Here is a 17,343-nt window from a genome sequence, read left to right as displayed (position 1 = left end):
AGTCTACTTAAATGTGCATAGTCTACTTAAATGTCCTTGCCCTATAATGAGCTTTATGACTACCAAATATGCCATTTATAGCCTTCATCCAGTGGCTGATGGAAGCAGAGGCAGACACCCACAGCTAAACACTGAACTGATCTCTTGGAACCCAGTTGCAGAGAGGGAGGAGTATTGAGCAAAGTGGTCAAGACTGGGCTAGTGAAACCCACAGAAACAGTTGACCTGAAAAAGGGGAACTCATGGACACCAGACTGATGGCTGAGAGACCAGCATTGAACTGATCCAGACCACCTAAATTTGGGTGTCAGTGAGGAGGCCTCAAAAATCTATGGGGCTTTGGGTAGTAGATCAGTATTTATCACTGGCATACAAATAGACTTTGGGAGCCCATTCCACATGTAGTGATGCTTTCTCAGCCTGGACACATTGGGGAGGGCCTAGTCCATGCCCTGGATGATATGACAGACTTTGGAGATTCTCCATGGAATATTTAAAACACAGTTTATTCAATTACATACTCTAATAATAACTCTTAGATAATCTATGTAACCCCAGTCAACTCACTAAAAATTTAGGCTATGGAGACCCTTTTCCTAATTTTTTTCATGAAAACTGTTAACATATTGATTTACTGACACCTTTTGTATGGCGAATAAGCAAAAAACAGAACTAGAAAGAAGCACAAACTCAGTCTAGATGGTGAATGTAATGGACATATACCTCTCCTCACTCTCAGAAGCACACTGACCACAGAGCATCCTTTGACAATCTTCCCACTGGCTTAATCTTGCACTTGCTCTCCCATGTCTTTTTTACCTGCTCTAAGAATCATTATTTCACACAAGTGAATTCATTGAAAGACATATATATCTAAGAATTCCCAAGGTGTGTCTATTTAGAGAAATAGAGTACTGCCTCACCAGAACAGGCAAATGGGCTGACTCTCCAGCCTGACAATGATATCATACTAGTTTTCCTTCTATAGTAACTGCATTACTACAACAGCTGATGTATTTGCAATGACTTAGTGAATGACATAGAGACCTGTTAAAGTGTTTTGACTTGATTTCTGGTGTATTTATTTTATTATGTTGTAACATTTTATTAAAAACATTTATATAATTTAAAATATGAAAAAGGGTGCATAGACAAGAGCCCATTTCACTGCTAGCTCTGGTTAAATAGGGATATATTCAGTGGGTAAGAGCACTTGGGGCGATAGATGAATAACTGTGCTTGCTGACCCAGCAATACAGCATTCAAATGTCAGAAGGAAAGGGCTTCCAATTCTCCGTTGAGAACATCATGGCCCCACAAATGCTTGTAATACAAGTGATGTGGTTTGGGGTGCACAAAAATGAATGTTGAGGTTAGCAGGTAAAATTCTAGCTCCATTTTCAGTAAAAGTCACTCTTTCAAGAAAATAAGGTGAAGAGTGTTTCAGCAGGACACTCTGCATCCTCTGGCCTCTGCAAAAATTTGCATGACAAAACATAACTTCTCACACACAAGTGTGCATACACAACAAGCATATACATACAATGCAACAACAACAACACAATTCTAGGTTAGGTTACTTTTCAAAATGTTTTTAACAGTGTACAAAATACAGTCAAATTAAGTCTACACAATATTGTGATAGAGAGCTGAGGGGAAGTAAGGGGGGTGGGAGGGACAATTTTGGTTAGGATGTAAAATGGAATATAGAAGAATAAATTATAAAAAATCATAGGACCAAAAAGCAACAATAAAAATGCAACAGATAATTATAAGAGAACTAAGATTTTCTCTTTAAGTATTTTTCCAGTGAACTTTTTACTTGTCTATTTCTCAAACTGTAAATAATTGGATTTAGTACAGGAACTATGACAGTGTAAAATACAGAATCCATCATGTCATATTCATCTACTTGTGGAGATGCAGGACGCACATACATGAAAAGAAGAGGACCATAGTACAAAGACACGGACAAAAGGTGGGCTCCGCAGGTGGAGAAGGCTTTCTTTATACCTTTGATAGATTTCTGCTTTAAGATTGAAAGCAGAATAAGTACATAAGAGACAAGAATAGTTGTAATTGTGAATACTTGAATTGAGCCAGAGAAAATAAAGAGCATTAGGTAATTGAGAGAAGGGTCAGTACAGGAAATCTTTAACAGGGGCATAACATCACAGTAAAAATGATATATTACATTAGATTTACAGAATGTTAGTCTCGATAAAAAGCCTTCATGAATTAAAGCATGAATAAATCCACCTACAAAGGACAGTATTATCAGACATATACAGAGTTTATTTGTCATAATCACTGGGTAGAGTAAAGGTTTGCATATGGCTGTGTAGCGGTCATAGGCCATTGCTGCCAAGAGAAAACATTCTGTGGTTGCACTGACTACAAATGAAAAAAACTGTAGCATGCATTCTGAAAGAGAGATCAGCTTACTCCTGTCAAAAAAGTCTAGTAGCATCTTTGGTGTCACTGTGGATGATAACCAAGTATCTACAAAGGCTAAACTCCCTAGAAATAGGTACATGGGAATGTGAAGGCTAGAGTCGTTCCAGATCACAGTAATGAGACCAAGATTTCCCACCATGGTGATGAGATAGATCACCAGGAACAGCAGGAACAGAGGGATTTTCCACTGTGGCAGATGAGTGAGACCTGTGAGAACAAATTGTGTCAGCAGTGTTTCGTTCCCTGTTCCCATGTCCTCACTGGATGTCCCTGAGATGAGAAATGATGGATGTCACACAGCATTCATGAAAACTTGTGAAGTAAAATTTTAAGTAGAAGAATTTAAAACACAACTATGTATTCATGAAATCAACCACAGATTTCACTTAATATCACTATATAAAATTAAAAACATTTATTGATTGTGAGGAAATTATTTCAATTCATTATTGCAAATAAAAATATGGTATGCATTAGCATATTCAAATTTGTAGGGAAAGTATGAAATCATAAATTGTTTGGTGTTAAAATTCTTTATCTGTGTTACATATGTTATATATTCATAATCAAGGCAAAGATATTTTAAGCATCTACATTATACAATGAATTCAACAGAAAAGTTTTAGTTCAAATGCTCTAATTTAATAAAGAGAAATCTCAAAATGCATAATTGCCTGGGAGTTTTTTCAAAATTTACTATACAGGAGTGAGTAAATTCAGTTTCTAGTATGTTAAAGAGGAGTCAGTAATATAGAAAACTCTTAATATACCCAGAACGTCCTGTGTATAACAGAATTGTCTCGGAACATTTGTTCAAACTGCAGATCATAAGAATTTGATATAAATTGGCATAGAAGTTTAAGAACAAGAATCTAATAAACAAAGTCTATAAAACTTTCCCAGATAATGTTCAGTGAAAATGAAGTTATTGAAACATGTGTGACTAGACATTGACAATACTAGGAAGACAGATATAAATTAGTTAGAACTTGTAATATTGAGTGACTATTGTATAGTGACACAGTTGAACTTGGTGTTCAATGGAATGAAAGTATCATTTGTTGACTACAGATGTGGTCTCTGTTTCAGATTTTATTTAAATTAGAAACAATCTTATTTTATATATCAATATCAATCCCAATTCCATCTCCCTCCCACCCTCCCATGCCCCCATTCAATCCCCCATCCCATCACCAATCCACTCTCCAAGGATGGTGAGGCATTTTTAAATGATTTCTGCAATTCAAATACACTAGTTTGTTTGCCATTATCACTGAATCTGCAAAGTACATACTTAGTAGTGTTGGTCTAATGAAGGCTTAACACTAATGACCATGTATGACTGCTTAACCTTCTTCCTTTTATGACCATGTTTTCCAGCTAATTAATCTGATACTCTCAGAATGTCTGTGGTAAACACAGCCATTTCAAGAACAAAGAAAACCAAAGGAAAGGCAAGTATTGATGCAAACCAGAAATGAAGCAGATATTTGAGGGATGTTGTTTTAATGGGGGAAAGCAAATGGGAAGGAAATGGAAAAATGTTATTCCAGAAGGCAAAATAAAGGATCATTGGGAAATAAATGACAAGAGTTTACTGAGTGTCAAAATTAAGAAAATTTTAATGGCTTGCATGTAATTAGAAAGTAACAGGAAATGATGGGAAGGAAAGCTGTACAGTGATGTTGGGTGTTCTTCTGAGAAGTGTGGGGGAAGACTGATGCTTGTTTTGCAATCATAGACTACTATAGTCTCTTACATGTAGAACATTTAAGGAAAAGCTTTTAGGCAAAGTATTAAAAAGTGAGGTGAGAGACATGGAAAACACTAAAAGAAGGAAGGCACAATCAACATGAAATGGGAAATGGGTACATAAAAAGCAATAAAACGGAGAAAGGAAAGCAGGCAGTGCTTAGCAAAGACACACAGATTTATGAAGGAAAAGAAAGAGAAACAATGGAAAGGAAGTAGCAAAGAACTCTGAAAAATCCAGAACACTTTGTTCTTTAAAATAGTTGTTACATTATATACCTGAATGAGTGGGACTGTTTGGAGAGAGGAAAGGAAGAGAAATTATGTAAACATAGTTTTCCCAAATTAAAAATTGATGAATAAATACAAGTTTATTTAAATTATATTTTAAATGCACATAGAAAGAAGAACAATATTCTGATGTTTGCTTTCAATGGTTTTCTTAACTTTTTTGTTTTTTAGCTATTGTGGATTTTGAAAAAATGTATTTTCCTTTTGTAAAAATCAAAATACATTTTCTACAGAATATACATTTTAAAATAGGCATATTAAATGTGACTTCATTAACTTTCTGTGTGATATATATGTATATGTATATATCACATAGAGAAAAAGTATGTGTTTCTACATTTACTCCTGTATTTCTATGAAATATTTTTTATGTCAAAGCACTTAGAAAATATTTGCAAATCTCACTAGTTTGATTTTCATATATTCATATATCTTTTTAACAATTGCCTAGGTTCTATTCCATTTTGTTTTATATTAGTAGAATATAATAAAGTCAGATCAATTTTGTGTTATATACCATGCTAATATTTCACTTTTAAGGTAAATTTAATGGGAATGGTTTTCCTTCCACAGAATCCAAAACACACCAACAAATTCAAATTCTTATGTTACTTAAGATGTGGAGATGTAACAAATCATTAACACACAAAAAAGTGTAATGTGTCCATCTTTGACATATTTCGATATGTTTTTATTTTTAGGTTTTAGGTACTTAGACATATATCTAGATATATATCAAGGTACAATCCTCAATGTGTAGTCTATCATGCATACATTTGTAAATTATATAAATTATGCAAATATAAAAAGAAAAATATAGGTATTATTTTATAAATAGAAGATGTAATTTAATCGTTTACTTCTAAGTAACTGATCTTAGAAGTCTTATGAAGGAACATGACTAAACAATGGTCTTTCCTGACATCATCAGATTAATTGCTAATATATTGATCATTAAGGTTTCATGCTGAATTTAGAGTTAACACTCTAGTTCAGGAGAATATAAAAGACATTAAAGTAAAGGCTGGACATATAGTCCAGCTGTTAAATGCTGGACTTGCATCTAAAACCATTATTGTAAGGTACAAAGGTTATATACAGTGTGACACACCACAACTCCCAGTGTAAATGAGACAAATGAAGAGATATTCGAGATATGGGGAAGACAGAGGAGCAAAGAGGGCTTTTGGTTGTTTGGTTTGGTTTGGCTTTGTTTTAAAATTCTTCTTGTTTTAAAGTTATCTTTTCGGGACTACAGTTCAAGAGTAAGTATGATAGGAATTGGGGCGCGTGATATGAAATTCACAAAGAATCAATAAAGAAATCACACTAAGAAATATCTTAAAGATAATAATTCTAGATACTTTGTTAATTTATATTTAGCAATTAGTGAAAATATACAGACAATTCTTTGTTGTTGTTACTATTTACCTTTAGACCCAGATATATAAAATTATTATGAATTAAGAAGCATTCTAAAATTTCTGTGGAAAGCATGGTTGATACTACAGAATTCGTTTGTTTCTTACCTATATCAAGAATAAAAATTCCAGAGATCCTTAAAGAACATCAGTGGCCTAAAGCAGAAAGAGTACAATACTACAAGACCACAGGACCACACGTGATGATGCCCTTCATGACAATTCCTTTGGAAGTCTCATGTCCTAACGCAGCAAAATCACTCTACAGGATGTCTCCTTCAATGCAAGAACCTTTATACCCTGGTCTGCTTTTCCATAGAGAGAAGGGCTGAAAAACTGGAATTCCCACAGGAAACTCAGGGTTCACTGGAGGCAAGAAAGAGGTTTCTCAACTGGACACTGTAGGTTTGGACAGAAGTCTAAATTGGTTCCTAGGCCACTGCAGACTTCATACCATAAGTATTAATTTTCTGATAGAGACTCTAATTTTAACCATAGAAATTGTGATAGCATACTATTTCACATTGCATAAAATAACAGTATATTAAACATAATTAAATATATTAAAATTCTGACAGATTTAGTCAAAATAATATATAATTTTATACCTTGATGGATTTGAGTGGTATGCTTTTTCTGAACTCATCAAACATGACTTTATTAATCTCAATGATCAAGTCTCAATTTCTTAAACTGTGACTTGTGATTGCCATGTGGGTTTGTGAATTATATGGTGGTGATAATGGTTTATATAAAAACCTTAAGATTCACTGAGAATAAAATTTGATGAATATGAGGTGGCTTTGGCATCCTTAATTCTCTTGCACTTTGATTTCACTGCAGCTTTGGTAAATGCACAAGTGTAGTTTGCACTGCAAATGTCATTGTTTTAAGCAATACAACACTCTTTCAAATAGCTGATTCAGAATCCAGGTTACTGTGAATTGTGAATTGTACTTTTTTCCTGTATACACAATACTTTTTTTGTCTTTCAGTATGCATAAACACACTGGTTAAAATACATAAAGCCAAAGACAATAAAGTTTTTCTTATTGTCATTTTGCCACAATATCATAATAGTATTCTGACTTTGGGTACCATTTTTAAAAATGGGAATTTGGAGACATAAAAATATTGTCACTAACATGATACACATGAAAATTATTCAATAAATGTTTGCTTGGAATTATGATAGAAATTCCATCAGTTTCTGAAATGGAGCTAAACATACTTTTGCCACTTTGGACTGACATTCTTAGCACTAAAGGTAATACAATCAAAATAGTGACTAACTCTGATAGTGTTGAAGATGATCTACATATTGCAGTAGTAAATATTCAGCAAAGACTTATAAAACAAGCAAGTACGCCCATCTCATCATTAGTGAACTTTGCTTTCTTCTTTAATAATTCTTAAAATTCCATTCATATCAAAGATAATTTAAAAAATAAATATAGCTGTTTATCAAAAATTGGATGAGAAAGGAAGAAATACAAAGGAAAACATAAACACAGGATTGCAGTAGAGAGAGGATTATATTCAAGGATCCCAAACATCAAATCCTGGAATCTAAATTTCCCACAGACATTGTTAAAATGCACATTCTGCTAAGTGGTTATGTGTGGGCTGGAGACACTTGTGGTCTGCACACAGACCATCACTGAAAGAGAAAAATTATCACAGGAACCAAAGTTGTAAATGTGAATTTCTTGCAGTAAAAGGAGGAAGATGCCATCAATGAGTCAGTTATGTGAGATCACACAGGACTTGGAGGCAGGGTCATAGTGTGAAGAGTTTCCTAATTTAGAAGTCTGTTCTAGTGGAAGATTAACTGAGCAGTTATACATTTTGATATTCCATTTTCTTCTCTTTTTTATTTAAATTAGAAACAAGATTGTTATACATGTCAATCTCAGTTCCCTCTCCCTCCCCTCTGCCCCTGCACCCCACAGATACTCTATCCCATCCCCTTTCTGCTCCCCAGGAGGGTGATACCTTGCATAAAGGACTTTCAAAATCTGTCATAATTTGGAGCGGAGCCTAGGCCATCCCGATGTGTCTAGGCTGAGAGAGTATCCCTTTATGTGGAGTAAACTCCAAGAATCCATTTGTGTACTAAGGATAAATATACTGATTCACTACCAGAGGTCCCATAGACTGCCCAGACCTCCAAACATAGAACAGTTCTATGCTGGTTTACCAGCTGTCAGTCTGGGATCCATGAGCTCCACCTTGTTCAGGTCAGCAGTTTCTGTGGGCCTCTCCAGCCAGATCTTTGCTTATCATTCCTCCCTGTCTGCAACTAGGTTACAAGAGTTCATCTCAGTGTTTTGCTGTGAGTGTATGCTTCTGCTTCCATCAGCTACTGGATGGAAACTCTAGGATAGCATATAAGGTAGCCTTCAATCTTTGTCAAAGAAGAGCAATTATGGTTGCAATTATGGTAGATTTTCTCTATCCACTCTTCAGTTGAAGGGCATCTAGGTTGCTTCCAGGTTCTAGCTATTAAAACAATGCTGCTATGAACATAGTGGAACAGAGGTCCTTGTTGTAGGAGTGTGAATATTTTTGGCATATGCCTAAGAGTGGAATTACTGAATTTTGTGGTAGACTGATTCCTATTTTCCTGAGGAATCAACATACTGATTTCCAAAGTGGCTGTATGAGTTGGCGCTTCCACCAGCACTGGAGGAGTGTTCAACTTTCTCCACATCCCCTCCAGCGTAGACTGTCATTGGTGGTTTTGATTTTAGCCATTCTGACAGGAGTAAGATGACATCTCAGAGTTGTTTTGGTTTGCATTTTCCTTATGGCTACAGATGTCAAACATTTTCTTAAGTATCTATCAGTCATTTTATAATCCTCCATTGAGAATTCTCTATTTAGTTCTGTACACCACTTTTTAATTGGATTATTTGGTGTTTTGGAAACTAGAGTCTTTAGTTCTTTGTAAATTTTTGAAATCAGCCCTCTGTCAGACGTGGGGTTGGTGAACATCTTTACCCATTCTGTGGGCTACAATTTTTTCTTGTTGACTGGGTCTTTTACCTTACAGAAGCTTCTCAGTTTCAGGAGGTCCCATTTATTAATTTTTGATCTCAGTGTCTATGCTACTGGTGTTATGCTCAGGAAGCGGTCTCCTATACCAATGTCTTCAATGGTACTTCCCACTTTATCTTCTAAGAGGTTCAGTGTGGCTGGATTTATATTGAGGTCTTTGATCCATTGGAGATTGCATTGAATAGGTAGATTTCTTTTGGAAAGATTGCCGTTTTTACTATGTTGATCCTATACAAGGTCAGAGGAGATCTTTCCATTTTCTTGTATCTTCTTTAATTTCTTTCCTTAAAGATTCAAAGTTCTTTTTATACAGGTCTTTAACTTGTTTGGCTAGTGTTACCCAAAGGCATTTTATGTGGTTAGTGGCGATGTTTCTCTGATTACTTTCTCAGCCCATTTATCATCTGTATATTGTAGTGCTACTGTTTTTTTTTAGTTAATCTTGCACCCTGCCACTTTGCTGAATGTGTGTTATCAGCTGTATGAGTTCCCTGGTAGAATATTTCAGGTAACTTATGTAAACTAACATATCATCTGCAAACAGTGAAAGTTAGACTTCTTCCTTTCCGATTTGTGTCCCCTTGAACTCCTTTTGTTGTTTTATTGCTCTAGCTAGAACTTCAAATACAATATTGAAAAGGTGTGGAGAGTGGTCAGCCTTGTCTTGTTCCTATTTTAAAGGAATCACATTGAATTTCTCTCCAATTTGGTTGATGTTAACTGTTGGTTTACTGTATATTGCCTTTATTATGTTCCTGTTATCCCTGATTTCTTCAAGACATTTATTATGAGAGCGTGTTGTATTTTGTCAAGGATTTTCAGCATCTAGTAAGATGATCATGTGATTTTTCTTTTTCAGTTTGTTTATATGGTGGATTACATTTATAGATTGTTGTATGTTGAACCACTCCTGCATCCCTGGGATGAAGCCTACTTAAACATGGTGGATGATTTTTCTGGTATATTCTTGGATTCAGTGTGCCAGTATTTTCCTGAGCATTTTTGCATCAATGTTCATGAGGGATATTGGAATGTAGTTCTCTTTCTTAGTTATATTTTGTGTGATGTGGGTGCAAAGTTATTGAAGCCTCATGAAAGAGTTTGGCAATGATTCTTCTACTTGTATCAGTTAGATTATGTGAGGAGAATAAGTTTTAGCTGTTCATTCAATTTCTGGTAGAATTCTGCAATGAAACTATCTGGCTCTAGGCTTTTGTTGGTTCAGAGAATTTGATGACTGCTTCTATTTCATTAAAGGTTATAGGTCTATTTAAATTGCTTATCTGTTCTTGATTTAATTTTGGTAAGTGATACCTATCCATAAAATTGTCCATTTCCTTTAAATTTTCTAATTTTGTGGAGTACAGGTTTCTAAAGTATGACCTGATGATTCTCTGGATTTCTTCAAGGTCCATTGTTATGTCCCCGTTTCATTTCTGATTTTGTTATTTTGCATATTCATTATCTGCCTTTTTGTAAGTTTGGATAAATGTTTGTCTATCTCATTGATTTTCTTGAAGAACCAACTCTTCCTTATATTGATTCTCTGTATTGTTTTCCTAGTTTCTACTTTATTGACTTCACTCTCAATTTGATTATTTCCTGGCATCTACTACTCCATGATGAGTTTGCTTCTTTGTGTTCTAGGGCACAACTGAAAGCCCTAGAACACAAAGAAGCAAACTCAGGTGAGTTTTTTTACTTTCTTCTATAACTGTTATTCTTAGGTTTGGCCTTTTAGTGTCCCATATTTCCTGGATATTTTGTGTTGGGGATTTGTTGGACTTGAGATTTTCTTTGGTCAATGAATCTTTTTCTCCTTGCGTATCTTCAGTGCCGGTGATTCTGTCTTCCACCTCTTGTATTCTGTTGATGATACTTGCATCTGTAGTTCCTGATCATTTATCCAGATTTTTTCCCAGAATTCCCTTAGTTTGTATTTTCTTTATTGTCTCTATTTCACTTATCCAAGGATGGGGCCGGGACTAGTACCAGGACATTGGCAGACCCTGGATGAGCTGTTTTACTGGGAGGGTTCCCCAGTGCAGACTCTCCAGGCCTCTGGAGGCTCCAAGCAGGTCACTGGATGGTAAACCAGAAACAGGCCCATCCCTATTTCCTCCCTTGGCTGAGTTTGGGTCCAAGATGTTGGCAGTCTCTGGTAGGACTGGATCCCTGGGATGGGTTTTGCAGTGCACAGTGCCCAGGCCACCCTTTCTGTAGGAAGAAACATTAGGACTGTGCCACCAGCCTTGCACATTTTGGGTATTGCTAAAGGCACATACGGATGTGGTAATAAAAGACAGTGATCTAAACCACTAACCACGCTCACTTTGGGCATGGCTAGAGGTGTGTACAGAGGTGATAATAAAAGGTGATACAGAAGAGAAGCTCGCTCTCTTTTGAGCTTCTGGTCCTGTAGCAAAAGCTGCTGACTCACCTTGGTTGCCATTTTTCTCTTGTAAGTAATTTCTAGAATAAATAGTTACCTATAACCTCATTAAGTGGGTCGTTTATCATTACATTTTGGTGTCAGGAGTTACAGAACCTAGCTCAAGACATGAAGGAATGGCTGCTCCTCCTCACCCAAACACTGCTGGCTTCAGGCACACATGGGCGTTCCTATCGCTAAGTTCCCTACCACTGCTCTCAGCAAGGCACGATTCCTGCCACTGCTCACAGCGAGCACCATAGATGCTTCTGCATAAGCCTGCTGGTAGGGTACTGCAGTCTTCCGAGATTGCTCTCACATCCACATGCTTCTTTACTGGTGGCCTGTTAAATTCAGCCAGAATAAAAATCCAGCGGTACTGCTGGTAGGAGTGCCAACTTGTTCTGCCACTTTGGAAATCAGTATGGAGATTCCTCAGGAAAATGGAAATAAACCCACCACAAGACCCAGCAACTCCACTCTTAGGCATATATCAAAAAGATGCACATTCATACAACAAGGATGTCTGTTCCACTATGTTCATAGCAGCATTATTTGTAATAGCCAGAACTTGGAAGTAACCTAGATGCCCCTCAACCAAACAGTGGATAGAGAAAATGTGGTACATTTACACAATGAAGTACTATTCAGCAGACAAAAACAATGGAATCCCGAAATTTGCAGGCAAATGGATGGCACTAGAAGAAACCATCCTGAGTGAGGTAACCCAGTCACGAAAAGAGAAACATGGCATGTACTCTCTCATATATGGATTTTAGACGTAGATCTGGGGAGTGCCAGCCTTCAATCCCATGGCCAGAGAGTCTGGAAAACAGAACCTTCATTCGGTGGCTGATGGAAGCAGAGGCAGACTCCCACAGCTAAGCACTGAGCTGAACTCAAGGAATCCAGTGACGGAGAGGGAGGACTGATGAGCAAAGTGGTTAAGACTGGGCTGGTTTAACCCCCGGAAACAGCTGACCTGACAAGGGTTAGCTCTTGAATTCCAGACTGATGGCTGAGAATCCAGCATGGGACTGATCAAGACGCCCTGAATGTGGGTGTCAGTGAGGAAGAAGGGGTAATCTATTGAGCCTTGGGCAGTAGATCAGTATTTATCCCAGGTATACAAATGGACTTTGGACACCCATCCAACAATGGGAGATGCACTCTCACCCTGAACTCTTTTTTTTGTTTTGTTTTTTTACAAGACAGTGTTTCTCTGTATTGTTTTGGAGGCTGTCGGTCCAGCCTGGCCTCGAACTCACAGAGATCCGCCTGCCTCTGCCTCCTGAGTGCTGGGATTAAAGGCATGTGCCACCACCGCCCGGCTTTCACCCTGGAATCTTAGGGGAGGGTCTAGGCCCTGCCCTGGATGAAATGATAGACTATGAACATCCCCATGTAGGGCCTCACCCTCCCTGGGGAAATGAGGGGTTATTGGAGGGGTTGGTGGGAAGGCATGGGAGGAGGGGAGAGAATGAGAGAGGGGCCTAGAATTGACATGTGAAGCAACCTTGTTTCTAATTTAAATTTAAATTTGAAAATAAAATAAAATAAACCAATCCAGTAGTAATAATATTAACTGGTCTATACATATGACGAATGGCATTACAATGCAGGATGTTAAGAATTTTCTTGTTTTTTGTGTGATTGGGACATTGGAAAGGGTTGAGGACCTACATGCAATAGTGGTTATCAGTTTGATAATCAGTAAAGAATGATTTTATAATAGGGAAAAAATAACAAACTTATATAGATCATATAGTCATCACAAGATGGTTATGAAATCCTAGTAAAAAGAATTCAGACAATGGAAAATTCCTTCCAGAATAGTAAGGAAGGTTTGGCAAAAAATATTCAGAATATTCAAAATGATAATGCAGATCTGACAACAGGTTGAAAGATATGGAACATAAAACTGAAATATATTCAGGAAAAATGTGTTCCATATCTATTGATTCAACAGACAGAACAAAAGTACAACATAATGTTGAATCACTTAACCAAAAAACAGTGTTTAATGATTTCACTAGCAAAATACAAAGACTGGAACATAAGATTGAAATGCTAACAGAAAAGATTTGTTCCATGTCTGAGAGCAATGACAAACTACCTAATAGAAAATTATTTCAGGAAGGCAGTTTACATGCTATTGAGATATTTTCTAGGGATGAGAATATTAAATGTTTGGAATCACATATAAATAATGAATGCAAAAAAATGAATGATTGAATGATTCCATGAAGTCCTTGGAAAGTTATTTGACCCAAGAAGTTCAAGAGCTCAGAGAAACAATGATAAATAGATTGCAGGTCTCAGAAAACGACCAATCTGATACCTCAGAATAGGACATACAAGCAACAGATCATGACAGAGGTTTACCTACACCTCTCAGATGCCAGGAAGACCTCCCTAAGGTTGTTATGCCCTCTCCTATGGTCTTCCAATTATATATAACCAAAAAACAGCAACAAAAAAACACCCAAAAGGCTTCGTTGCTTATCAATTGGAACCTACACAGATGAAGGATTTAAAGGGAATCAAGAAAGCCATTGGTTCATATGGTCTTCATTGTCCCTATGTCAGGGAGATCCTGAACTTATGGGCCACTGCAAATAGAGTAGTCCCTAGATATTGGAGCCAATTGGCCTCAGCAGTGCTCAAAAATTCATGTCAAATACAGTGGAGAGCTTCATGGAGGCAAGAAGCAAAAACCCTAGAGATTCAGGTATTAAAGAATGTCTATGAAGTGCCCAAGACAAGATTCTTGGGAAGGGTGCTTACGCTGACTCACAAGTTCAGGCTGCATATGACAAGCACATGTTGTTTTTATGCCACACAGCTGCTTTGAATGTTTTGGATGAGGTTTATGAAACAGGAGAGACAACACAACCCTATACTAAGTAGTACAGGGTCCAAGGGAAAGGTTCACTGGATTTTTAGAAAGATGTCCAGAGCAATAGAAGTACAAGTAACAAATCCAGAATCTAGGTGACTCCTTATAGAATCTTTGGCATACAAGAATGCAAATCCATAATGCAAGCAGGTACTTTGGCCATTAAAAATAAGATCAGCACCATGGAGGAATGGGCCCTATATAAAGCTAACCTTGAATATAAAAGTCAGGATACAGAATCTTGGGTAGGTGAGCTATTTCTACAGGTTTGAAGAGACACCAGGATGCCAAATGCCTTAACTGGGACAATATAGAAGCCTGGGTAGGGGAGGCAATCTCCAGAAATTTCAAAAGACATAAAATTCTAAGTACTTTAACTGTGGTAGAATAGGACATCTGAGTAGGAACTGTAGACAAAGCATTCCTAGAAATAATGCTTTTACCAGGAATGCTTCAAACAGAAGGCCTCAGCCTTCTGGTCTCTGCAGGAGGTATGGCAAAGGAAGACACTGGACCAAAGAAAGCTCGTCAACCACAAACAGACAAGGTAAACATTTACAGTCAGGAAACTGGTCCAGGGGCCCCTTGGTGGCCCCCATGTCAAACCTGGTCAGGTCATTCCCAATAACAATGGAGGACAGCCTCTCCCAGGCTGATTAGAAGATCCACTGCCTATTGTGAATGATATGGCACTTAATGACACACTAGTTACGGAGGATGAACCAATTGTAACTGGAGGAAATTTAAAAAACGTATGTTTTGGCAAACTTCTATACAGTAACATAGTCCCAAGGTATCAGTTAAAGTGAATAATAAGGTGATTACCAGAATTTTAGATATTTGAGCTGATGTCACAATCATTACTCAAAAGTCTTGAACCTCCAGATGGCCCCTAAAAGACATAAATGTTCAATTCTTATGGATTGAAACCCTATCTCAGGTAAAACAAAGCACTAGATGGGATGACTTTATTGGTCCAGAAAGACAGAGAGGAAGATTGAAGCCACATGTTACAGATAGTGCTATAAATCTCTGGAACTGTAATCTGAAGAAGAACGGATAGCTACCCATTTAGGGCATGGCTAGAGGCACGTAGGGACATGGTAATGAAAGGTGGTACAGGACACAGACTTGCTCTCTTTTGGGCTTCTGGTCCCGTAGCAAAACCTGCTGACTCACCTTGGTTGTCAGTTTTCTCTTGAAAGTAATTTCTACAATAAATAATTACCTATACCCTCATCAAGTGTGTTGTTTATCGTTACACCTCTCTTTTCTGCTTTAAATATGTTTTATCAGTTCTTCAAGAATTTCATGCAACATGTTTTAATGATAGTCAAACCTTTATCCCAACTCCTCATAGATCCTTGCCCCATTGTTACTCATTCAACTTCATCCAATTTTGTGTCCTTTTTGTTTGATTTATATCCATTATGTCCAGTTTGTGATATATATATATATGTATAAAATTTTGTTCTTATATATGTGTTACATCTTGTTGAATCATTTACCAAAGTTGACACATAGATTCCCCCAAACATCACAGTATATTGCCAATGTGATTGGTGACCATCCAAAATCTGACTCAAGGCCCTTTTGCCAAAGATACCACTTGCTTATCCCATGGAATATGAAGGTATGGAGCTGCTTCCCATCTAAAAATTTTGCACCTACTGATTAGCATTCATAATGCTGAAAGATACTGTAATGCTACTTATGAAGAAAATAATCACAATCACAATCAGCTTTGAAACCTATGACCTACAATTATCTGACATGATTCAGATATACTGGTACAATAGTAGCTCAAATGCTATGAGAGTAACCAAGCACTTTTGGATTAGATTCAAAACCTACTCCATGTGATGGAACCAACATCTGACACAGTTAGTGAGGGCAAGAACCTGATGCTAGATAGGTTGTGGGCCTGAAGGGAAAAACCTACTACAATTATTCTGCTAAGTGAACTGTGGGAAAAAAGACTTCTAATGACACATTGCTATAGCTGTAGATCAGTGCATTACTCAGAACTCATCATAGTTATTGAATGACAGAGAGACCAACAAGTGGAGAACATCTTCAAAGTGAGAAACCAAAAAGCACTCATCCCTAAATGATATGTCTTTAACAAATCCCTGTATTGAAGGCTCAGGGATTGACAAGGTGGAAAGATTGTAAAAGCCAGAGGTGATAGATGACTACAATAAAATGTGGTGTTCTATAGACAAGAAGAACGATACTCGTGTGTGTTCACAGAGATTACGGCACCATGGACAAAACCTTCACCAATTTAGTCAAGATCAAATCCCTGTGTGGAGATGGGCAGTTGACTAAATGTTCCACATGTAACTAAGAAGCTGTTTTAAATTCATAGCTACCTGGGATGAAAACACCTTTTTCCAATGGAATAATTCTGCTCTCCAGAGCAGGCATCAAGTTCAGCATTAGTCATCCAAAACAAAAGGGATTCCATGCTTTTGTAATTTTATTTAGTTTAGTAGGTTTTATTGAAAGAAAGAAAGAAAGAAAGAAAGAAAGAAAGAAAGAAAGAAAGAAAGAAAGAAAGAAAATAAAAAGAAAAAACACAAAGTTTGATGAGTGGAGGTATTGGGGGAAATAAAGGATATGATCAAAATATATAAAATTTTACATATATTTTTAAATTTAAATATAAAATATTATTATGTTTATCTAAATTATGTATAGATATACACACCACAATGTGCATGTAGAAGAAAAGTGAATATAGTCAAATATTTACTTCTACCATGTAGATTCTGAGGACCAAATCTACATCCTTGGGCTTGGTTCAAGCACCTACATCAGTTGAGCCATTATTAAAGTTCCTTCAAGAATTTTTTACTAACAGTTATATACATTTTGAAATAACATAATACCAAAGCTAATTCACAGCACACATACACACACACACACACACACACACACACACAATTGTTGCTTTGATTGATGTTTATTTTCCTAAATTCTAATCATGTTTTGATCCCTTAGTAAGGCATGAGATAATTTTGTCAAAA

At 36.8% G+C, this 17,343-nt stretch overlaps 1 protein-coding gene across 1 annotated transcript; it reads right to left on the bottom strand.

Moving 5' to 3' along the window:
* Positions 1-1,780: 1,780 nt before the first annotated feature.
* LOC101835778 (olfactory receptor 187-like) lies at positions 1,781-2,710 on the bottom strand. The gene has a single exon (XM_005076787.3). It carries the CDS (start codon positions 2,708-2,710, stop codon positions 1,781-1,783), a length of 930 nt encoding a protein of 309 aa, XP_005076844.2.
* Between the last annotated feature and the right edge of the window lie 14,633 nt (positions 2,711-17,343).

This window comes from Mesocricetus auratus, unplaced genomic scaffold (genome assembly GCF_017639785.1).
Source record: "Mesocricetus auratus isolate SY011 unplaced genomic scaffold, BCM_Maur_2.0 Super-Scaffold_100008, whole genome shotgun sequence".
Classification (NCBI taxonomy): Eukaryota; Metazoa; Chordata; class Mammalia; order Rodentia; family Cricetidae; genus Mesocricetus; species Mesocricetus auratus.
Note: the sequence above shows the minus strand (reverse complement) of the source record. Positions and strands in the feature narration are given on the sequence as shown.

Excerpts from the sequence above, each read along its gene's own strand:
- LOC101835778 (XM_005076787.3), bottom strand. The coding sequence starts at position 2,710 with ATGGGAACAGGGAACGAAACACTGCTGACACAATTTGTTCTCACAGGT.